Genomic DNA, 23,831 nt, shown 5'->3' with positions numbered 1-23,831 from the left:
TATCATAAATATAAATAGTTTTCCTTAAATGTGTATAAATTTGAATAAAGCTAAAATGTACTTTGAAGTCCAAAGTGTAGGAATACAGGTGAAATCAACTACTGGTGGCGTAGCAGAAAGATCGGAATGCCGTGAATCAAGAGGTTGTGAGTTCAAATCTTAGATAAGGACATGTTGAATAATAATTAATGTATAAATAAACATACACAATGTAGTCATCTATGTCAAAGTGTGTTAAATGTGTAAGTTGAAAACACTGTTAAAAGAACTGTGCGTATCACAACGCCACCTTTTTGTTTGCAGGGCATCACCTGTGAGATTTCATGTGAACATTTAAATCCACCTGTGAAAGGTTGTGAAAATCCACGTGAAACGTCATGTGAAATATCCTCACATGTGAAGTGCTCCAAAAACAGCATGTGGTTTTTCCAGGAGGGTAGGCAGACAGGGATCTAGAGAGAGCACTTGCTAAGCGAACCACCTGCAAAGACAGAACAGTTAAGACAGTGCCATATTGCAATACCTCTTTACGAGTCTTAAGACGATCTTATCATGTAGGCTGCATCCTATCTTCGTCTAATTACTTATGTTCGATTAGACTTTTTCTTTTTTTTAATGATTGACTATTATACCGCAACGTTGAGGGAGCTAGCCTGGCGCGCACGCATTTCACGCCACCGTTCATACACGCTGTAAACTGTGTACGTGACATGTCAAATTTGATTTGATTTTCACAACAATCTGCAAGTAGAAACAAAGTGTAAAATACAATCCTTCAGGATGTCTCCTTTAAATCGGTTTAATTGAAATTAATGACTACAGCGTAACATTGTATATTTTAAAAGTAATACAGAGAAAATTGGTTTCAAACGAGAGAAAGTACATTGTGTATATGGCAACTATGGAGGGTCAGTCTCATAATATGAAAATAAATTACAGTAATTTTCAGTCAAACAAACAAACATGGCTATTGGTGTTTTATCTTTTTTTTTTACAGTTGCATCTTTACATTTCTCTTTCTTTTCATGTATAAGCTGCTATATGGCAAACAGGCACCTTCATTATGCAATATTAGAAAAGGTACTTATTTCAAACACTATGTGTTTACAGTAAGACATTGAGAGATATATGGGGACAGCTGTCAAACAGAAGGCCGAGTCCCAAATGGCACCCTATTTCCTATACAGTGCACTACTTTAGACCAGGCTCCATAGGTCTCTAAATAGGGAATAGAGCGCCATTTGGAGTGTATCCAAGCTCATCTATGCAGTTTGATATTCCATGTTTGTATAGTCCAGTAATTAACCAACTCTATAATGTTGTTACCAATATAGCAATGATACTGTAAGTAATACCTAAATACAGAATAATACTTAGCTCCTGAGTACTGGCAATATACAATATTTAAGTATATTTATATATATATTTCATAGCTCTACTTACATAAGCTTGGAGTGCTGTTTTAATACTGACGGTTCATGTAGGAACCTCTTCATATCAGGGGGTCACTTCATGAGTGTATAGACGATCATGTTCATATCTGTAATATACCATCATTAAGGCACAGAGACTGCAGAATGGAAAACACACGAGCTACACTGCACCTTTCAGTGGTCCCTTACTAATCTTTAGGTGCGTCTCAATCCACTTCACTTGTGATCCCTTCCCTCCTCCACTCCGCTCCCTCGGGGAAACGTCGTAGACACTTCACTGGAGGGCTCACTCCAAGCGAAGGGAGGAGGCAAAGGTGCTGATTTAGATTGGAATGCGGCCTGGGACTCTAGAGAAGGTATGCAACTAGAGTGTCTACGAGGCTACATGGTAGTGTTCAAGGTGTCATACCTGCATATCTACACGTCATACCTGCATATTTACGTCGCCATGAATGCATTATCTGGAATGAGCAAGTTGGAGAGAAAGGAAAATAAATTACTGTGCAAATGGGGCACAGCAATATTGCCCCACAACTCATATAATCTCATTCCATTTTCACACCATATCCAAACAAATATCAAACAACATCAGTCAGGTCATGGAATGGTAATTTCCTTAACTTTGTAATAACAAAACAGCTCATTTTCATTCCATGATAGTTATTTGCAGAAAGAAAGAACATCGATGGAAAGGCTGCATTCCATTTCAGTTGGCTGGTTGGACGTCAGCCTCAAGGCACCAATCTCAGGCTCTGTTGTTGTTCCATTATAAAACACTATTAATGTTAAATGAGATGCAATGTAGCTGGACACAAGACAAATATATAAATCCATTTTAAAATCAGCTATAAAGTACAGCACAATAGCGGAGAGAGAAATAGAGTATTAAAAATTCACTATTTACAAATTGTGAACCCACTGAGCCCACTGTTGAGTGACTGAGTGTGGGCATTCTGAAAAGGCAAGCTGGCTGTCGATGAGAGAAAATGTTCTGTTTCCAGGTCTATGTCCCATATGGCACCCTATACCCTATATAGTGCACTACTTTGGACCAGAGCCCTATTGGAACCCACTGAACTCACGAGTGTGAGCATTTTGGGTCCTGGTCCAAAGTGGTGCACTAAATAGAGAATAGGGTGCCATTTGGGACACATCCCTAGGTTGATTCTTCAGTGGTAGAAAGAGAGAAGTCTTCTAAGGAATGGATCAGGAAGAAGGGTGAGCAGAGCTTCGCTGGACTGGACAGCTCCATACAGGAACTAGGGAATTAGGAATCACCCTCTGGGGGTGGAGGCTGGCACAGCTTATACAGTCTGGTGGGGAAAACACACGTACACACAATTAGGAAAGGGGCTCACTGTTTGCTACAGTTAGAGATTAAGGTGTACACATAGCATGGCATAGACAGACGCACGCACATACACACACCCGCCCCCACCCCCCAGACCCACACACACAGCGTTCTTAGTTCTGCACCCATTCAGCCATGAGGCAATGTGAGTGCCTGCCTTCAAAATGCACATTAACACAAATTCCTGTTTCCTACTGTAAGTTCTCAAAGCGTAGAATGCTAAGACAACACAACAAGCTGCCCTAGCCTCACCACAATTCTCCATCAGTAATCAACCCTCTCACAGACCTGTCTCAAAGTCACACAGGCTGCGTCCCAAATGGCGCCCTATTCCCTTTTTAGTGAACTACTTTTGACCAGAGCCCTATGTGTATGTAGGGAATAGGGTGCTGTTTGGCAAGCATCCTCAGAGCGTCTAAGGAGCAGTCACTAACGCCGCACCTATTATGACAAACCCAGTGAGAGCGCAGAAATGTCCCCCGCGGCCAGCACAGCTCAACACTAATCACAGCCCCACTTAATTGCTTTTGTCAATCCCACTAAAAGGTTCAAAAGGGCTGCATGTCACAAAAGGATATGTCAAAGCCAATTGGCTGTGACAGCCCCTATCCCCTATTCTTATCTATCATCGACTCTGCAGGGGGCTGGGTGGGAGAGGCTGCCGTTTTCTGTTCTCATAGAAACAATACAACGCATACACATATCAACACACAAATATGCATAAAAGCATTCTAGCACTTGAACGGTAGCACTATACAGTAGCAAAGTACTCACACATTATTCACACCCCTTGACTTTTTGTGCTTAACAAGTCGATAATATGTTGCATGGACTCGCTCTGTGTGCAATAATAATGTTTAACATGATGATTTTTGAACCTCATCTCTGTATCCCACACATACAATTATCTGTAAGGTCCCTCAGTCGAGCAGTGAATTTCAAACACAGATTCAACCACAAAGACCAGGGAGGTTTTCCAATTCCTCGCAAAGAAGGGCACCTATTGGTAGATGAGTAAAAAAATATACAAAAATAATAATAATCCTTTTGAGCATGGTGAAGTTATTAATTACAGTTAATACACCCAGTCACTACAAAGATACAGGCGTCCTTCCTAACTCAATTGCCAGAGAGGAAGGAAACCACTCAGGGATTTCACCATGAGGCCAATGGTGACTTTAAAACAGTTACAGAGTTTAATGGTTGTGATAGGAGAAAACTGAGGATGGATCAACAACATTGTAGTTACTCCACAATACTAACCTAAATGACAGAGGGAAAAGAAGGAAGCCTGTACATACTAAAACTATTCCAAAACATGCATCTTGTTTACAAGGCACTCAAGTAATACTGCAAAAAATGTCCTGAATACAAAGTGTTATGTTTGGGGCAAATTCAATACAACACATTACCGAGTACCACTCTCCATATTTTCAAGCATAGTGGTGGCTGCATCATGTTATGGGTATGCTTGTAATCGTTGAGGATTGGTGAGTTTTTCAGGACAAAAAAAAAACAGAATAGAGCTAAGCACAGGCAAAATCCAAGAGGAAAACCTGGTTTCCTCCCAACACTGGGAGATTAATACACCTTTCAGCAGGACAACAACCTAAAACACAAGGCCAAATCTACACTTGAGTTGCTTACCAAGAAGACAGTGAATTTTGAATTCAGGCTGTAACAACAAAATGTGGAATAAGTCAAGGGGTATGAACACTTCCTGAAGGCACTGTATCATCAAGCTATTCTGTGGTGTTGTGTCTAGTAGCATGTGGATGAGGTGAATCTCTATAAGCTTACCTTGGTGCAGATTACTACTCTATGGTGTTGTGTAAGTGTGGATAGGGTAGGGGGGTTTCAGCTTACCTAGGTACAGAGGACGGAGTGCGGTCTCTCACTCCCAGGTTCTTGGCTGAATTCTGAACTCTCGCACCCTGAAAGACATAACAGAATCATCAATTCCAGCAAGCCATTAGGTAGACATAGATATCACAATCACCCCTGATGAGACAAAACCACGACTCGTCAGAGAAGAGCACTTTTTGCCAGTCCTGTCTGGTCCAACAACTGTGGGTTTGTGCCCATAGGCGAAGCTGTTGCCGGTGATGTCTGGTGAGGACCTGCCTTACAACAGGCCTACAAGCCCTCAGTCCAGCCTCTCTCAGCCTATTGCGGACAGTCTGAGCACTGATGGAAGGATTGTGCGTTCCTGGTTTAACACGGGCAGTTGTTGTTGCCATCCTGTACCTGTCACGCAGGTGTGATGTTCAGATGTACCGATTCTGTGCAGGTGTTGTTACACGTGGTCTGCCACTGCGAGGACGATCAGCTGTCTGTCCTGTCTCCCTGTAGCGCTGTCTCACAGTACAGACATTGCAATTTATTGCCCTGGCCACATCTGCAGTCCTCATGCCTCCTTGCAGCATGCCTAAGGCACGTTCACGCAGATGAGCAGGGACCCTGGAAATCTTTCTTTTGGTGTTTTTCAGAGTCATTAGAAAGGCCTCTTCAGTGTCCTAAGTTCCATAACTGTGACCTTAATTGCCAACTGTCTGTAAGCTGTTAGTGTCTTAACAGCCGTTCATCAGGTACATGTTCATTAATTGTTTATGTTTCATTGAACAAGCATGGAAAACAGTGTTAAAACCCTTTACAATTAATATCTGTGAAGTTATTTGGATTTTTACAAATTATCTTTGAAAGACAGGGTCCTGAAAAAGGGACATTTCTTTCTTTGCTGAGTTTATGTACCAATCAGGCCTCAAAGCAGAGATGACCAGTAAAGAAATGATATCCTGTTATAAATATTATATGATCTCCTGCTGTTTTCTCAGATCACACTTTTTTTCAGCATCACTGAACCATTCTGCTCCACAAGACCTTGATCCACAATGCATGAAGACACTCGGAACATAATTCAAATCGTTGCAGAAACCAATGGCTGCGTTCTGAATTCTCAACCCTTCTCCCTTCTTCACTCACTCCCCCGAATGCATTTAACAGCATTGGATTGGTGGAAGCATGGCTGCAGGATATGCCCTCCTTATTTAGTTCTCACACCTGTCAATTCCTTTTAAATCCATGAGGGGGTTATTTGAAGGGTAGAGAATCGAAATTGAGCAAATCATTGAATTCCAACGTAACTTTAGTGACAGCCTTGGGGCACCAGGTGTGGAAACGCACATCTCTCATCCGACCCAGGAGAACAGCTAAAAGTTATGATAAAAGAGATCCAACATCCCCATTCTGTATTTTAGACCCTCATGGCCTTGTTGGATCGACTTGTTTGCGGGGCGTACATCCAGACGAGCCCGAGGCGCTAGGCCACATCATTTATATCTGCCTCCCAAATGGCGCCCTATTCCCTACATAGTGCACTACCTTTGACCAGAGACGTTTGGGAATAGAGTGCCATTTAGGACAAAGACGACATGTCTCCAATGCCTGAGGGACGAGGGATGCGGGCATGACTCAGAGATGAGAATCAATCAGATTTAATCACGGCTGCCGCTGGTTGTTTAATGTGCATTTTCCTCCAGAGAGAGAAAGCAAGAGAGGTCAGAAATAGACTGCATTCCAAATGGCGCCCTATTCCATATTTAGCGCAGTACTGTTGACCAAGGCCCATAGCACACTACATAGGGAATAGGGTGCCATGTGAAACGCAGAGATGGGCCTTTATCTATATACTGTATCTATCTATCAGGGCCTGGGGTGACTAGTCACCGTACAGGCCACCTGGGTGTAAATCCTGGACATTTCCTCTACATTAACAGCATCTATAAATAAGCTGGGTGGTTAAGGGGGTGTCATACAGTACAACTCGGTCCGAGATACCGTTGTGTACTGTCCATTCAGATCTATAGGAGGGGAGGGGGAGGTAGAGGGAGCAGAGTGATGGAAAGGGAGATGGAAGGATGGAGGAGAGAGAGATAGGATCACAGACTGGGTTGGGAGAAAGATGTGTGAGGGGATGGGAGAGGAAAGTGCACCTGGTGGGTGGAGATGCAAAGGAAATTCAGCGAACCTGGAGGACAGTGGAAGTAAATTAAAACACTTCTTTATTGTTAAAACCAACGAGCAGCGGTTTGTAGCCTTGGGTGTGAGGAGATGAAATAGAGAGATAGATGGGGGTTAGATGAGGTAGCTGGGGGTGAGCAGGTGCGATTGAAAGAAAGAGCGAGAGAGAGAGAGATAGTTGTATCAGCACACGGAAGGGTGTATGATCAGCACTAATGTTGTTACTGTAGTGTTCTGTTCTGAGTCTGCAGATACTAGACTACAGGGGGGAAATAAAGCAACTCAGCCACTCTTTGAGTTAAACCCTGTCAGACACCAGAACACCTGCGTTCAGACAGACGCACGCACACAGACACGAGTGCGATCGCATGCACAGTTGCATAGGCAAACACATGCGCAAACACACAGAATGTCACCGAAAGTCAGTCTCTCTTACTCCAGCAGCATCACCAATGTCTAACAAGTCTGTATGTGAGTACACCTTAGTCATTCAGTAAGACAGTCTCCTGTGTGTGTGTGTGTGTGTGTGTGTGTGTGTGTGTGTGTGTGTGTGTGTAGCATCAGTAATTACAGCGATGTCTATCACAGTGATCCATCCACATTGAACCCTCCAGGTAGAGATTCCCCACTGTCAGGAACGGAGCACTGAAACTGGCACTCTTCCATCTGCAACGGCTTTAAGTGTTAGAGGACACAGCAGTTGATACGTTGGTTGAGGACACAATCTCACACTGCAACCACTTGTGGAAGAGTTGTATTGGAGATGGGTTGAATAAACCAATGGGAGAATGATGTTGAGACTGGTTATGTGACGCTGGGACTCTGGGTGACCAGTGGGATGTTGGAACCTCCATAGGGTTTCATCTTCATTCAACTTTATTAGGTTGATTGAGGACACATTCACATAGAGAAAGAATTTAGTTGGAGAGAAGAGGGGTTGGATGAGCAAATGAGAGACTGAGATTGGAGAGATTGGAGATTCTGGTTATGTAAGCATGGGTTCATTTGTGAAATACTTTCCAGTGGTCCCTAGCCTCTGTCTGGAGTCTCCATTAGCTTCACACTTGAGAATAGATTTCAAAACAGTTACTTAAGAGTTACTTAAACATTATTAGGCAATGAAACACATCTGAGAGACTGAAGCATACTTCAGAGAAGAGGTTTGTCTTAGAGAGACTGCTCTTCAACACTATGACCCATTGCCCTTGATGAATAGTGAAAGGATTCAAATTAATAGCTGAAGACTCATTTACACCCATGGGCCAGTCAGTAAAGAGACTTCTTAAACAGTCTGACCTTGCCTTACCCTAACCTGGGAAAGTTTCAAACAGATATGCAATTCAAATTCTTTCCAGATTGAGCGTTGACAAGGGACTCAAGGTACATTATGATGGGTGATTTCTGTTGGAATCATATTCTATGATACAGAAGACTTTGGTTGTTTCCCAAATGGCACCCTATTTCCTATATCGTGCACTACTATTGATCAGAGCTCTAGTCAAAAGTAGTGCACTAAATAGGGAATAAGGTACCATTTGGGAAGGAATCTTAGTGAATGACATACAGCATTCATATTCATCTTATTCATCATATTCATGACGTGGTATCTGTCTGGTCTAAAAAGGAGAAAACCAAGGACTCCAGGGCTTTGTCCCAAATGGCACCTGATTTCCTATGTAGTGCACTGCTTTGACCAGGGACCATAGAGCTCTGGTCAATAGTAGTGCACTATGTAGGGAATATGGTTCCATTTGGGATGCAAAAAGGACTCTTTGGCTGTTTTTGCAAACTGTTCTATTACACTAACTGGCTGCAGCAAGTAGCCTAGTGGTTAGAGCTAACTGGCTGCAGCAGGTAGCCTAGCGGTTAGAGCTAACTGGCTGCAGCAGGTAGCCTAGCGGTTAGAGCTAACTGGCTGCAGCAGGTAGCCTAGCGGTTAGAGCTAACTGGCTGCAGCAGGTAGCCTAGCAGTTAGAGCTAACTGGCTGCAGCAGGTAGCCTAGCGGTTAGAGCATATCTGGCTGCAGCAGGAAGTTAGCGGTTAGCATATCTGGCTGCAGCAGGTAGCTTAGCGGTTAGAGCTAACTGGCTGCAGCAGGTAGCCTAGCGGTTAGAGCTAACTGGCTGCAGCAGGTAGCCTAGCGGTTAGAGCTAACTGGCTGCAGCAGGTAGCCTAGCGGTTAGAGCATATCTGGCTGCAGCAGGTAGCTTAGCGGTTAGAGCTAACTGGCTGCAGCAGGTAGCTTAGCGATTAGAGCTAACTGGCTGCAGCAGATAGCCTAGCGGTTAGAGCTAACTGGCTGCAGCAGATAGCCTAGCTGTTAGAGCTAACTGGCTGCTACAGGTAGCCTAGTGCTTAGAGATAACTGGCTGCAGCAGGTAGCCTAGCAGTTAGAGCTAACTGGCTGCAGCAGGTAGCCTAGCGGCTAGAGCTAACTGGCTGCAGCAGGTAGCCTAGCAGTTAGAGCTAACTGGCTGCAGCAGGTAGCCTAGCAGTTAAAGCTAACTGGCTGCAGCAGGTAGCCTAGCAGTTAAAGCTAACTGGCTGCAGCAGGTAGCCTAGCAGTTAGAGCTAACTGGCTGCAGCAGGTAGCCTAGCAGTTAAAGCTAACTGGATGCAGCAGGTAGCCTAGCTGTTAGAGTGTTGGGTCAGTAACCAAAAGGTCACTGGTTCAAATACCTGAGCCAGGCAAGACACCTAATCCTAATTTGCTCCAGGAGCGCCATATTACTATGGCTGACCCTGTAAAACAACACATTTCACTGCACCTATCTGGTGAATAAAAAATTTAAAAAACATCTTTCTCACTTAGTTTGGACTGAACTGTCTGGGGTCATACCGTATATGCACTTTGTGACATCTGCTGACGTAAAACAATATTTATAAATTAATTTGATTTGATTCATAAATGGAGTTAGACATTTAGAAATGTCCCGGGAATATTTGGTGGTTTTAAATGAGAAGAAATGTAATACCACTTTAATTAATGACCTGTGAATGACCTCGAGACATAGTCAACAATGTTTTAAAATGTTAAAAGTTGACAAAATAAAAATGCACTGTAAAGAACCAACTAACAAGATAAATCCTTATATCCATACAGCATTAATCTCCATTTTGAAAATACAATACACAGCATGAAATATGGTCTCCTAGCACTGTGCCATTACCTTGCAAAACAGAACTAATGACAAAAGGCTCTTTCACTGTGTCTCTGTAAAGAATCCATTCAAACACGTAGAGTCCCAAATGATCCCCTATTCCTTAATTATAGTGCACTACTTTTGACCAGGGCCCATAGGGTGCCATTTGGGATGCACCTTAACACACTTCAGCCTACTCAAATTAACATCATTACGTACTTCAATCCCTGTGTGCATAGAAACCCTCGGAGAATGTGTCCCAAATGGCACCCTATTCCCTACATAGTGCACAACTTTTGACCACATAGGGCTCATAGGTGCACTAAGTAGTAACTATGTAGGGAATAGGGTGTCATTTTGGATGAACGCCTAGCCTTTTTGAATAAGTATCAACCATCTACTCCAGCTGAAGGTCAAACAGCTAATAGTATAGTGCTCCTGTTGGTCAACTGCCCACTTCTTCTCTGTGAGACCGAAGACGAGCCAAAGTAGCCTCTCTCTACCCTAGGTTTCCATTATCAGGCTGCGTCCCTAATGGCACCCTATACCCTATATAGGGTACTACTTTTGACCAGAGCCCTGTGGGTGTGTGTGTGTGCTGGTCCAAAGTAGTGCAGTTCATAGGGTATAGGGTGCCATTAGGGATGCGATCTATGCATTACCCTGTGGGTGACTGGCTGGCCACTCACAGTCTTACTAATGAGGTGAGGAGATACAGGCCAAGGCAGAACAGGCTCTGAATGACACTACGACTTTACCTGGGAAAATAAATAAGGAGTGTGTGGAGGGAAAGCAAGAGAGTATGGAGGGATAGTAATAGTTTCACCGTTTCCCTGAGCCCTCGGGTAGACGGTTGGACTTAACTAAGTAGCCATGCACGAGCACGAGTAGACATACACACACACTCATGCCTGCACACACACACCCCTATACTGTATGCTGGCAAGCAGAGGGGAGTCAATTCTGGCAACAATATAATCAGATAGCGAGAGAAATGGATAGGAGGGGGAGAAAGGAGAGAGAAGGGAGGAGTAGCTTTTAGAAAAAGCCTTACAGAGGTAAAAATGACAACTAGCTCAAACGCAGCGGTAAACCGGCTGGTTTACAGAGACCGAGCTCTCGCTTTTGTTAAAGTCCAGGAAGGGAACCAACACCACACATTGTGAGTCCCAAATGGCACCCTATTCCCAAATGGCACCCTATGCCTTATGGCCCTACTATATAGGGAACAGGGTGCCATTTGGGACACAGACAAACATTATTTCTGTAAAGGTAAACAATGCTAAACTATTCAGGCCATTTGGAAATAAAATAGAGATAGCATAACAAGCTTTGCCTGGTGATTAAAATAAAATTATTGGCATAATCTCAGTTGGCGATGACTCTTCAAAGACAAATAGAATTAGCGACTACATGAGTGTATCTTTTGGATATTAACTCCAAAATGGGACCCTATTCCCTATTTAGTGCACTACTTTTGACCAGGGCCCATAGGGGGAATATAGGGAATTGGGTGCCATTTGGGACTCAGGCCACATATTTTGCAACCGAGCGTGTCTTTTGAAAAATATATTTTATACACGAGGAGTATAGTGGATCTAGCCACGAGACCTAGCAATTACAGCACAACTAAATAGATGGTCTGTGTCCCAAATGGCACCCTATTCCTTGTTTAGTGCACTACCGTTGACCAGAGCACTATGGGCCCTGGTCAAAAGGAGAGCACTATACAGGGGAAACTTGCTCCATTTGTAACATAGACCTATCCACTACAGAAGAACTAAAGAGATGTATTCTGCTTTTTCTCCCAAAAATGTAAATATCCACCACACGAGTTACGACGTCTCCTTTGGAGGAGATCAAAACTGTTGAATTATTAACCACATATTCTCATTGCCGGAAGCAAACCTTTCTTCAAAACACACACACATCCATTCCTCAGCAAGGTTGGAATAATACATCTATCTGCTGTTGTGAAGTAGCGTTATGTAACAAGGCCTGGAGAATGTCAAGGGGAACAACAGCGGGGTTTGAGAGGAGGGGAGTGGTGAACATGTATTCACCTAACCTTTATACAGCCAGGTCCTGTGTGTCATTGAGAACAATAGCAGCCCGTTCTTTAGGTTTGAAAGGTTACAAGCTTAGACTGTGCTTTTAGTGGTCATTCTCTGAGAAAGAAGGGACACGGTATAAAAACAACCGTTACAGTGCTTTGCATGGTACAAGAAGAGGCTGTGCTTTTATGCAAGTCTCCAAGAAAGAATGGTTCACAGTATGGCTGAGGTGTGTTTAAAAAACCCTAGAAAGAGACTGTGTGTGTGTGTGTGTGTGTGTGTGTGTGTGTGTGTGTACGCTCATATATGAATATATAGTAGTAGCTTAGTCTGCTGTTGTGAAGTAGCGTTAGGAAAAGGGATGTGTAGAATGTCAAGGGGAACAGAGGGGTTTGAGATGAGGGGAGTGGGTACTAGAGGAGTGATATATTCATCTAAACTTTCTTCAGCCAGGTAGTGTATCTCATTGAAAACAACACATTTCCTTTTTGCAATAACAACCAGGTTATTGAGGTGTAAAAGTAGGTGAGCGAGTGAGGTGAGGTGAGGTGAGTGAGTGAGTGTGGACATGTTTAACTATACTTGTGGGGACTAGAAGTCCTCACAAGAATAGTAAACAAACAAACATTTGACCAAATGGGGAGATCTTGTTAGTCCACACCAAAACAAATGCTATTTCCACAGGGTTTAGGGTTAAGGTTAGTATTAGGTTTAGGAGATAGGGTAGTATCACGGTTAGGAGCTAGGTTTAGGGTTAGATTTAGTGGTTAAGGTTAGGGGAAGGGTTAGAGTTAGGTTTAGGGGTTAGGGAAAATAGGATTTTGAATTGGACTGAATTTTGCACCCCCACAAGGTTAGTTGTAGAAGACTGTGTGTGTGTGTGTGTGTGTGCGGTGCCGTTAGCTCCATACCTGTTTCCTCATGACGTCAGTAGCCTGCATGATGCATCGTGGGGGAAGGCCGTGGCTACGAGCCAATAGGATTGCCTGTTCCAGGGTCACACTCAGGGTACAGCTGTAGAAGGTACAGAGGTCAGAGGTAAGTGCTTTGGACAGAACAAGAGGACAAGTACATTAGAGTGTCTTGTTTGTGAAACAGACGCCTCACAAGTCCTCAACTGGCAGCTTCAGTAATAGTACCCGCAAAACACCAGTCTCAACATCAAGAGTGAAGATGCGACTCCGTGATGCTGGCCTTCTAGGTAGAGTTCCTCTGTCTGGTGTCTGTGTTCTTTTGTCTATCTTAATCTTTTCTTTTTCTTTGCAACTCTGCCTAGAAGGTCAGCATCCCGGAGTCGCCTCTTCACTGTTGACGTTAAGACTGGTGTTTTGCGGGAACTATTTCCTGAAGCTCCCAGTTGAGGACTTGTGAGGCATCTGTTTCTCAAACTAGACACTCTAATGTACTTGTCCTCTCACTCCCACTCCTCTTTCTATTCTGGTTAGTGCCAGTTTGCGCTGTTCTGTGAAGGGAGTAGTACACAGCGTTGTATGAGATGTTCAGTTTCTTGGCATTTTCTCGCATGAAATAGCCTTAATTTCTCAGAACAAGAATAGACTGACGAGTTTCAGAAGAAAGTTCTTTGTTTCTGGCCATTTTGAGCCTGTAATCGAACCCACAAATGCTGATGCTCCAGATACTCAACTAGTCTAAAGAAGGCCAGTTTTATTGCTTCTTTAATCAGAACAACAGTTTTAGGCTGTGCTAACATAATTGCAAAAGTGTTTCTAATGATCAATTAGCCTTTTAAAAAGATAAACTTAGCTAACACAACGTGCCATTGGAACACAGGAGTAATGGTTGCTGATAATGGGCCTCTGTACGCCTATATAGATATTCCATAAACATTCAGCCCTTTCCAGCTACAATAGTCACTTACAACATTAACAATGTCTACACTGTATTTCTGATCAATTTGATGTTATTTTAATGGACAAAAAATATGCTTTTCTTTCAAAAACAAGGACATTTCTAAGTGACCCAACATTTTTGAACGGTAGTGTATATTTGATCAATTTTAGAATAAGGCTGTAAAGTAACAAAATGTGGAAAAAGTTCAAGGGCCTGAATACTTTCCCGAATGCACTGTACATAATTCTCAAACATCCTCCCATCCCACAGCATGTCTTCCATTGGTGGATAACGAACACTGACTTACCATCATTGACAACAAAGCTGTAAAGTTGTTTCCTTACTGGGACAAAATCCCCCTCTTAATTGCCAGTACAATCTAATTATACGAATCTTGCTTTGCTCTTCTTGACACTCATTATCATCATATTTCTCTGCCTTTGCCTCAGCCTATCAACTAACTATAGTTAAAGCCATTACTGACAACACTGCTATAGAGTCGTTTTCCCCTACCAGTACAAAATAGTGATTAATCTGTTATTGTAGCTGTGTCATCATCGTACTTGTCTGCCTTAGCATATAGGTCTGCTGATGTATGCATCTAACAGTCATTATAATGTCACTCACAGCTCACTAACAACTAGGATAATAATGAATCCTGTCTTTTGATTTAAAATAACACACACACAGAGAGAGAGAGAGAGAGAGAGAGAGAGAGAAAGAGAGAGAGCGAGAGAGAGAGAGAGAGAGAGAGAGAGAGAGAGAGAGAGAGAGAGAGAGAGAGAGACCTGTTCAGATTGAAGCTTTCGCACACCTTCATTGAGAGAATTGATACATTCCATCCCTGTGAGGCAGCTAGCTGACTCCAAGCACACAGTAGGGTGTCCCAAATGACAACCCTTTGGCTGTATTGTGTACTGCCTTTGACCAGAGCCCTATGGGCCCTGATCAAAACAAGCAAACTATATAGGGGATATGGTGCCATTTGAGACAAAAAACCTAGTGTCCTCAGACACACACTCTCACTGAAGATGAGGTGTGATGTGTGTGAAGTGTATTCTGGGTTACGGATTGATTCACAAGTTACAGGAAGTAACCCTTTCAAAACACACACCACCCTAGTGTACAGTATACATTCAGCGGCAGATGTCAAGGCAGCTAGGGAACCCCTCGTCCGACAACAAGCAACACAGCCCCATCGATCCACAACCCTTTTACAGACAATGTAACTGTCTAAACTCTCTCATACCGCCAGCTTGCAGTCCTGTAAGAGTACATTGGTGAAAACGGTAGATAATTGGAGTTTGATGTTTCTCAACATGTCACTAGTTGTTGTCAACGTTACAGTGGGTAAGCTGTCAAAGACGTGATGACAAACTGTCAACCAACCTTCTCTCTCGTGTTCAATTCTTCTTAATTCAATACAATATTAATCACCATAGTTTCCTGGGACATGAGTTGGACCAACTAGGGTGTCTACACCATCAGGCGGAGTCGAAAGTCCTGTTGAGCTTCATTTCCACTACCTGCTTTGGACTGGTGTCAGCTTTCTAGAACATGGCTGAGTAGGTGTGCTGCTGTCAAAGACATGAGGATAAACTATCCTCCCACCTTGTCTCATGTTTGTGTGCTACATTTACCCACCAGCCAGAACGAACACTTCACTTTGACCACGTTTACAGCAGTTGACTATAGAACAACGAGGTGAGGGACTCAGCCAGCGGTCATACCATGACTCCCTACCAACCACCTAAAGCTTGTCTAATTACCCGGGGCCACAACCCATAAGGAATTGTTCAGCCACCATTTTGGTCTTGCCACGACCAGGCTCATGAGGCTGAGGTGTGTCTGTGTGTGTGTGTGTGTGAGCGCGTGCGTGTGATGCCGGCAGAGTCTCTGTTCATTTGGGCTGGTGTCACTGCAACAGCTGATTTATACCCATCTGTTTTATGCCGTTGCTTTCAACCCACGGCCAATTTACAAGCTCCATTCGCCTCGCCCTGGGCCCATACAGATAAACCAGGGAAGAGAGAGGGAATGAAAATGGTACCAAGAGACACGAAAATAGAAAGGGAGGGAAATAGACACAGAGAGAGAGAGAGAGAGAGCGAGAGAGAAGGAAAAGGAGATGTCCTTTGCCATCTCAGCTTTGATGTATGACATGCAATGATGAAAGTGAATGTAGCAGTGTGTGAGATGTTTACGGTTGCATTTTATAGGAGACATTACCTATTTGCAGAAATTCTGCCTTTTACACCCGGTAAAGGTTACATGACGGATAAGCAACAACAATGAACAGTGGTCATTGGTCGTCTCTGAAACATCTTTGAGCGGCCGTCAGTCGATGATAATCCTACTGTAAAGAGACGACTGAAAAGCTACTAAATGTGACTAACTTCCTGGCTCCAGCAGTCGCTCAGATAAATAGTAGTGATTCCATTCAAAGCATCTGGGAATGAGAATCTGCCTGTCCCCCTCTTTTTGTTCTTCCCCCTCTTCTCAATCAGTCCGTCGTCATTTTAAAGATACTTTTCTTAGTCTTTCTGGAACAGTGTGAGCCCTCACCTCCTGCTCCCCTCATCTAAAGGGTTTTGTGGGGTGACTTGAGAGACAGAAGAGAGAGAGCGAGAAAAAGAGGGAGATAGAAAGAAAGAGAGAAACAGAGAAGCAGAGGCAGCAGATTGTAGAGAGAGAAACAGAGGAGCGGAGGCAGCACATTGTAGAGAGAGAAACAGAGGAGCGGAGGCAGCACATTGTAGAGAGAGAAACAGAGGAGCGAAGGCAGCACATTGTAGAGAGAGAAACAGAGGAGCGGAGGCAGCACATTGTAGAGAGAGAAACAGAGGAGCGGAGGCAGCACATTGTAGAGAGAGAAACAGAGGAGCGGAAGCAGCACATTGTAGAGAGAGAAACAGAGAAGCAGAGGCAGCAGATTGTAGAGAGAGAAACAGAGAAGCAGAGGCAGCACATTGTAGAGAGAGAGAAACAGAGGAGCGGAGGCAGCACATTGTAGAGAGAGAAACAGAGGAGCGGAGGCAGCACATTGTAGAGAAACAGAGAAACAGAAGAGCGGAGGCAGCACATTGTAGAGAGAGAAAGAGAGGAGCAGAGGCAGCACATTGTAGAGAAACAGAGAAACAGAAGAGCGGAGGCAGCACATTGTAGAGAGAGAAACAGAGGAGCGGAGGCAGCACATTGTAGAGAAACAGAGAAACAGAGGAGCGGAGGCAGCACATTGTAGAGAGAGAAACAGAGAAGCAGAGGCAGCACATTGTAGAGAGAGAAACAGAGGAGCGGAGGCAGCACATTGTAGAGAGAGAAACAGAGGAGCGGAGGCAGCACATTGTAGAGAAACAGAGAAACAGAAGAGCGGAGGCAGCAAATTGTAGAGAGAGAAACAGAGGAGCGGAGGCAGCACATTGTAGAGAAACAGAGAAACAGAGGAGCGGAGGCAGCACATTGTAGAGAAACAGATAAACAGAGAAGCAGAGGCAGCACATTGTAGAGAAACAGATAAACAGAGAAACAGAGGCAGCACATTGTAGAGAAACAGATAAACAGAGAAGCAGAGGCAGCACATTGTAGAGAGAGAAAGAGAGGAGCGGAGGCAGCACATTGTAGAGAAACAGAGAAACAGAGAAGCAGAGGCAGCACATTGTAGAGAAAGAGAGAAACAGAGGAGCGGAGGCAGCACATTGTAGAGAAACAGAGAAACAGAGGAGCGGAGGCAGCACATTGTAGAGAAACAGAGAAACAGAGGAGCGGAGGCAGCACATTGTAGAGAAACAGAGGAGCGGAGGCAGCACATTGTAGAGAAACAGAGGAGCGGAGGCAGCACATTGTAGAGAAACAGAGGAGCGGAGGAAGCACATTGTAGAGAAACAGAGGAGCGGAGGCAGCACATTGTAGAGAAACAGAGGAGCGGGGGCAGCACATTGTAGAGAAACAGAGGAGCGGAGGCAGCACATTGGAGAGAAACAGAGGAGCGGAGGCAGCACATTGTAGAGAAACAGAGAAGCAGAGGCAGCACATTGTAGAGAGAGAAACAGAGGAGCGGAGGCAGCACATTGTAGAGAAACAGAGAAACAGAGAAGCAGAGGCAGCACATTGTAGAGAAACAGAGAAACAGAGGAGCAGAGGCAGCACATTGTAGAGAAAGAGAGCAACAGAGGAGCGGAGGCAGCACATTGTAGAGAAACAGAGAAACAGAGGAGCGGAGGCAGCACATTGTAGAGAAACAGAGAAACAGAGGAGCGGAGGCAGCACATTGTAGAGAAACAGAGAAACAGAGGAGCGGAGGCAGCACATTGTAGAGCAACAGAGGAGCGGAGGCAGCACATTGTAGAGAAAGAGAGCAACAGAGGAGCGGAGGCAGCACATTGTAGAGAAAGAGAGCAACAGAGGAGCGGAGGCAGCACATTGTAGAGAAACAGAGGAGCGGAGGCAGCACATTGTAGAGAAACAGAGGAGCGGAGGCAGCACATTGTAGAGAAACAGAGGAGCGGAGACAGCAGATTGTAGAGAAACAGAGGAGCGGAGGCAGCACATTGTAGAGAAACAGAGGAGCGGAGGCAGCACATTGTAGAGAAACAGAGGAGCGGAGGCAGCACATTGTAGAGAAACAGAGGAGCGGAGGCAGCACATTGTAGAGAAACAGAGGAGCAGAGGCAGCACATTGTAGAGAAACAGATGAGCGGAGGCAGCACATTGTAGAGAAACAGAGGAGCGGAGGCAGCACATTGTAGAGAAACAGATGAGCGGAGGCAGCACATTGTAGAGAAACAGAGGAGCGGAGGCAGCACATTGTAGAGAAACAGAGGACAGAGGAGCGGAGGCAGCACATTGTAGAGAAACAGAGGAGCGGAGGCAGCACATTGTAGAGAAACAGAGGAGCGGAGGCAGCACATTGTAGAGAAACAGAGGAGCGGAGGCAGCACATTGTAGAGAAACAGAGGAGCGGAGGCAGCACATTGTAGAGAAACAGAGGAGCGGAGGCAGCACATTGTAGAGAAACAGAGGAGCGGAGGCAGCACATTGTAGAGAAACAGAGGAGCGGAGGCAGCACATTGTAGAGAAACAGAGGAGCGGAGGCAGCACATTGTAGAGAAACAGAGGAGCGGAGGCAGCACATTGTAGAGAAACAGAGGAGCGGAGGCAGCACATTGTAGAGAAACAGAGGAGCGGAGGCAGCACATTGTAGAGAAACAGAGGAGCGGAGGCAGCACATTGTAGAGAAACAGAGGAGCGGAGGCAGCACATTGTAGAGAAACAGAGGAGCGGAGGCAGCACATTGTAGAGAAACAGAGGAGCGGAGGCAGCACATTGTAGAGAAACAGAGGAGCGGAGGCAGCACATTGTAGAGAAACAGAGGAGCGGAGGCAGCACATTGTAGAGAAACAGAGGAGCGGAGGCAGCACATTGTAAACTGCTGAGACCCTGAATATCACACTGCTGCTGCTTTCACTGTTATTAAACCTCACTGCTACCTCGCCCATCAGGCCAACTAATCACTTCAATAGAGCAACCTGTGTGTGTGTGTGTGTGTGTGTGTGTGTGTGTGTGTGTGTGTGTGTGTGTGTGTGTGTGCTGCCTGCCTGCCTCTCTCTCTCTCTCTGATAGTGCAGTTTCCATTACATTACTAATCTATTGGCCTGGCTTCATAGTGTTTCATAAATACCATCCTGCTATTTCCTTATTTCTACCCTTCTGGAATCCATTAAGATTTCACACAGTCAGATTCCCAAATGGCACCTTATTCCCTATTTAGAGCACTACTTTTGACTAGAGCCCCACATAAATCGTACACTATAATGGGAATAGGGTGCCATTTGGGATTACTGCGTTCGTCAGATTTGGAATTGTTCCGGGGGAAAAAGCACGTTATTAAGCTGTATCCTGTACTGCGTCAGAGTTTGATGAATATTTGATTATGGAAGAATTGTTCCATAAACAGTGTTTTGATTAATATGAAGTTAGAGCAGAGTGGTTCTGTACATAGAAAAACACAGGCTGTGGAAGAAAAACATGGTACCGGGAACCAGGAACCCGTTCTATAGAACCCTCTAGATGGAATAGCATTTAGGGTGGGAAAACAGGCCGACAAATAACCCTAGAATTGACCTGCCTTGTCACGCTACACTTAGCCTGCCTGTATGGGTGACTTGTGGCCAGTTAGTGGTGCTCAAACACACACATCCTCGCACGCATACACACACGCACACACACACACACACACACGGCTGTGAGTTAATAAAGGAGCAGCAGTCACTAGTCTGACGGGGGCTTTCTATTAGAGCTCAGCCAGCCGGGCAGCTCACTCCACAACACTTTATCACACTGTCATTCACACCACCACACGCAAGAGTGTGTGTGTGTGTGTGTGTGTGTGTGTGTGGAATAGAGACTGACAGAGAGAGAGAGAGAGATAAAAATATGAAAGAGAGAATGAAGCAGCAGCAGGGATCAGGGGTGACAAACGATCAGGATATTTCTGTCCCCACAGGATGATGAATCGAGACAAGATCTGGCAGGTGAAAGATGGAACCTTATATAGGTAGCATCCCAAATTACACCCTAATCCTTATAAAGTGCACTACTTTTGACCAGGGCCCATAGGGTTCTGGTCAGAAGCAGTGCATGATATAGGGCTGCCATTCGGAACGCAGACATGGAATGTAATAAGAATGGAAGTAATTGACCTGTCGTTGACTTCCCGTCTAAAAAGTGCTATATTCACTTAAAAAGGCACTAACCATCTCTTTAAGGAACAATGAAAGCCATTACTAAGAGTATCGGCTTCATAACTAATGCAGAGGAAGGTATGTTAATAGTAAGTTCTACACTGTGTTCCAAATGGCAGCCTGTTGTCTGTATAAGGCTCTGGTCAAAAGTAGTGCACTATATAGAAAATGGGGTGCCATTTGGGATTCAGTCCTATTAATGAGTACATTCAATGTGGTAATGGAGATGCTATAGAAATGTAGGGAGGATATAGAATGCTGGATGGAGACAAATAGAGAACATTGTGTGTGTGTGTGTGTGTGTGTGTGCGTGTGTGTGTGTGTGTGTGTGTGTGTGTGTGTGCGTGTGTGGAAAGCCAAGCCTGCTAAGTAACTGTCAGAGATTGACAGTATGTGGAGATACAGAGAGGAAGAAAGAAGAGAGGGAGGGAGAGAAAAAGGGGACAATGTGAGAAGGGACAAGTCACTCTCTCTCTCAATGGAAAGTGTTACCACATACATTGCCAAAGCAAACATATAGACAGATTTTATTTTTTTTAATGATGAAGCAGATAGATACCTGGTTGGTCATTCCACTGGCTGTCCCTACGGGGTGTCAGGAAGCGACATATTTTGCAGCTAATATGCCACAGTTTTTTCGATATTGGATTTTCTCCTTTTCTGTTTTAGTTTCAAAATCTTTGTATTCGTTTTTTAAATTTGGGGGAAGAAAATAGCCCGTAAGTCTTTATAGTTCTGGCAATGTAGGAGAAAATGCAGCTGTCTCTCGACCTCTCTCTGGGCCAGTTTCTATGGACATGTTGTGCTCACGGAGTACATAGTCCGTGTTTTTCTCCATTTTCTACCAGTCATAGTGGTCAGATATTTGGCTCTAAGCAGACTAGCATTGAAGTTAACTTTGTCTTTCCAATACGTGATAGATTATTTTCTTTGCTTTGTGATAATTTGGTTGGACCAGTGGTGTCCTGAGGCTTTGTTGCCTTGGTAGTGGTTAGCGAACTTAGCCTCAGGACCAGCTGGCTGAGGGGACTCTTCTCTATGGTCACATCTGGGCATTTAAGGGTTTTGTAGGAGTGGGAGTAGGGCTGTGGCGGTCATGAAATTGTCAGCCGGTTATTGTCATGCATAAGACTGCCGGTCTCACGGTAATTTACCGGTAATTAACATAAACACGTTTAGCATTTCCAGACCTCCAAGCATACAAGCTACATACAAGAAGAATATGATTGGACTTAGGTGAATAACATAGAAAGGATCATTTTCCCATTCCGGAGCAAATGCACATTATGAAGTGGCTATGTTGAGTGTAAAAGTGATCATTTGAAACAGGTCCTATACAATAGATTTAGAGTTATTTGGCAACTTTAGTAGTGGATGATACAAAGCATGTCGGCCTTAGAAATCAAAACATATATGGGCTGCATGATGCGACTATGATGCGACTATGATGCGGCTATGATGCGGCTATGATGCGGCTATGGTGCGGCTATGATGCGACTATGATGCGGCTATGATGCGGCTATGGTGCAGCTATGGTGCGGCTATGATGCGACTATGATGCGACTATGATGCGACTATGATGCGGCTATGATGCGACTATGATGCGGCTATGATGCGGCTATGATGCGGCTATGATGCGGCTATGATGCGACTATGATGCGGCTATGATGCGACTATGATGCGACTATAATGCGACTATGATGCGGCTATTGAAGCTTGGCTCTGTTCCTTGCCTCTGGCTGCACAGCTGTTCTCTCATCAAGTGATCATATTTTTACCCATTAGACTGTTCTCAATTGAATCTGCTCTTTACTAATATGTCAAATTAGTTTAGATTTCAGAACGGCCCGTTATCAAATGGGGTATAATAATGAAAAAACTAAAACAACAACTGCATTGTTGGTTAAGGACTTGTAACCTATGTACTTGTAACCTATGTCAAATCAAATTGTATTTGGAATACAACAGGTGAATAAAGGAAAATGAGAGTATCCAATTGGTAGTTACAGTCTTGTCTCGTCGCTGCAACTCCCGTATGGACTCGGGAGAGGCAAACATCGAGAGCCATGCGTCCTCCGAAACACGACCCCGCCAAGCCGCACCGCTTCTTGACACACTGCTCGCTTAACCCAGAAGCCAGCCACACCAACGTGTCGGAGGAAACACTGTACACCTGGCTGACCGTGTCAGCGTGCATTGCTACTGGCCACCACAAGGAGTCGCTACAGCGCGATGGGACAAGGACATCCCAGCATCGTCCCATAACCCGGACGATGCTGGGCCAATTGTGCGGCTGCGACAGAGCCTGTACTCGAACCAGGATCTCTAGTGGCACAGCTAGCACTGCGATGCAGTGCCTTAGACCACTGCCGTGTGTGTGTGTGTGGTTCCCAATCAGAGGCAGCTGTCTATCGTTGTCTCTGGTTGGGGATCACATATAAGTTCTCATTTTCCTTTTGGGTTTTGTGGGACCGTTTTCTGTTTAGTGTCTGTGCCTGACAGAACTGTGCGCTTTCGTTTTTCACGTTTGTTATTTTGTTTGAGTGTTTTTTGAATATTAAAATCATGAACACTTTCCACGCTGCGTCTTGGTCTACTCATTCTACCACCAACGAGAGCCGTAACACTTGTCCAATTGGTGGTTACAACCCTCCCCTAACCCGGACGACGCTGGGCCAATTGTGCGGCTGCGACAGAGCCTGTACTCGAACCAGGATCTCTAGTGGCACAGCTAGCACTGCGATACAGTGCCTTAGACCACTGCACCACTCAGGACGCCCCTCAAAACTGCAGTTTTAAGAAAAATAAGTGTTAAGTAAAAAATAGACAAGTAAAAAATATGAATAAAAATAACAAATAATTAAGAGCAGCAGTAAAATAATAGTAGTGAGGTTATATACAGGGGGTACCGGTACAGAGTCAATGTGCGGGGGGCACCGGTTAGTCGAGGTAATTGGGGTAATATGTACATGTAGGTAGAGTGAAAGTGACTATGCATAGATAATAACAGAGAATAGCAGCAGTGTAAAAGAGAGGGTGGGGGGGTGACAATGCAAATAGTCTGGGTAGCCATTTGATTAGCTATTCAGGAGTCTTATGGCTTGGGAGTAAAAGCTGCTAAGAAGCCATTTTACCCAGACTTGGCGTTCCGGTACCACCTGTCGTGCGTGCGGTAGCAGAGAAAACTCTATGACAAGGGTGGCTGGAGTCTTTGATAATTTTTAGGGCCTTCCTCTGA

General features: G+C 44.5%; 1 protein-coding gene across 2 annotated transcripts in view; it reads right to left on the bottom strand.

Annotated features, from left to right (window-relative positions):
• Nucleotides 1–783: 783 nt before the first annotated feature.
• The window catches only part of prex2 (phosphatidylinositol-3,4,5-trisphosphate-dependent Rac exchange factor 2), a 232,719-nt gene continuing 209,671 nt past the window's right edge, over nt 784–23,831 (bottom strand). For both annotated transcript variants that reach the window (XM_065019466.1, XM_065019467.1), the window contains exons 39-41: nt 12,914–13,016; nt 4,651–4,718; nt 784–2,746 (exon numbers count right to left, since the gene is read on the bottom strand). In XM_065019466.1, coding sequence (XP_064875538.1) covers nt 2,701–2,746; nt 4,651–4,718; nt 12,914–13,016 — 217 coding nt within the window. In that variant the 3' untranslated portion in view covers nt 784–2,700. The remainder of the gene's footprint in view (nt 2,747–4,650; nt 4,719–12,913; nt 13,017–23,831) is intronic.

Source organism: Oncorhynchus nerka, linkage group LG6 (assembly GCF_034236695.1).
Source record: "Oncorhynchus nerka isolate Pitt River linkage group LG6, Oner_Uvic_2.0, whole genome shotgun sequence".
NCBI classification, from domain to species: Eukaryota; Metazoa; Chordata; class Actinopteri; order Salmoniformes; family Salmonidae; genus Oncorhynchus; species Oncorhynchus nerka.
This window is presented reverse-complemented; position numbering and strand designations above follow the sequence as displayed.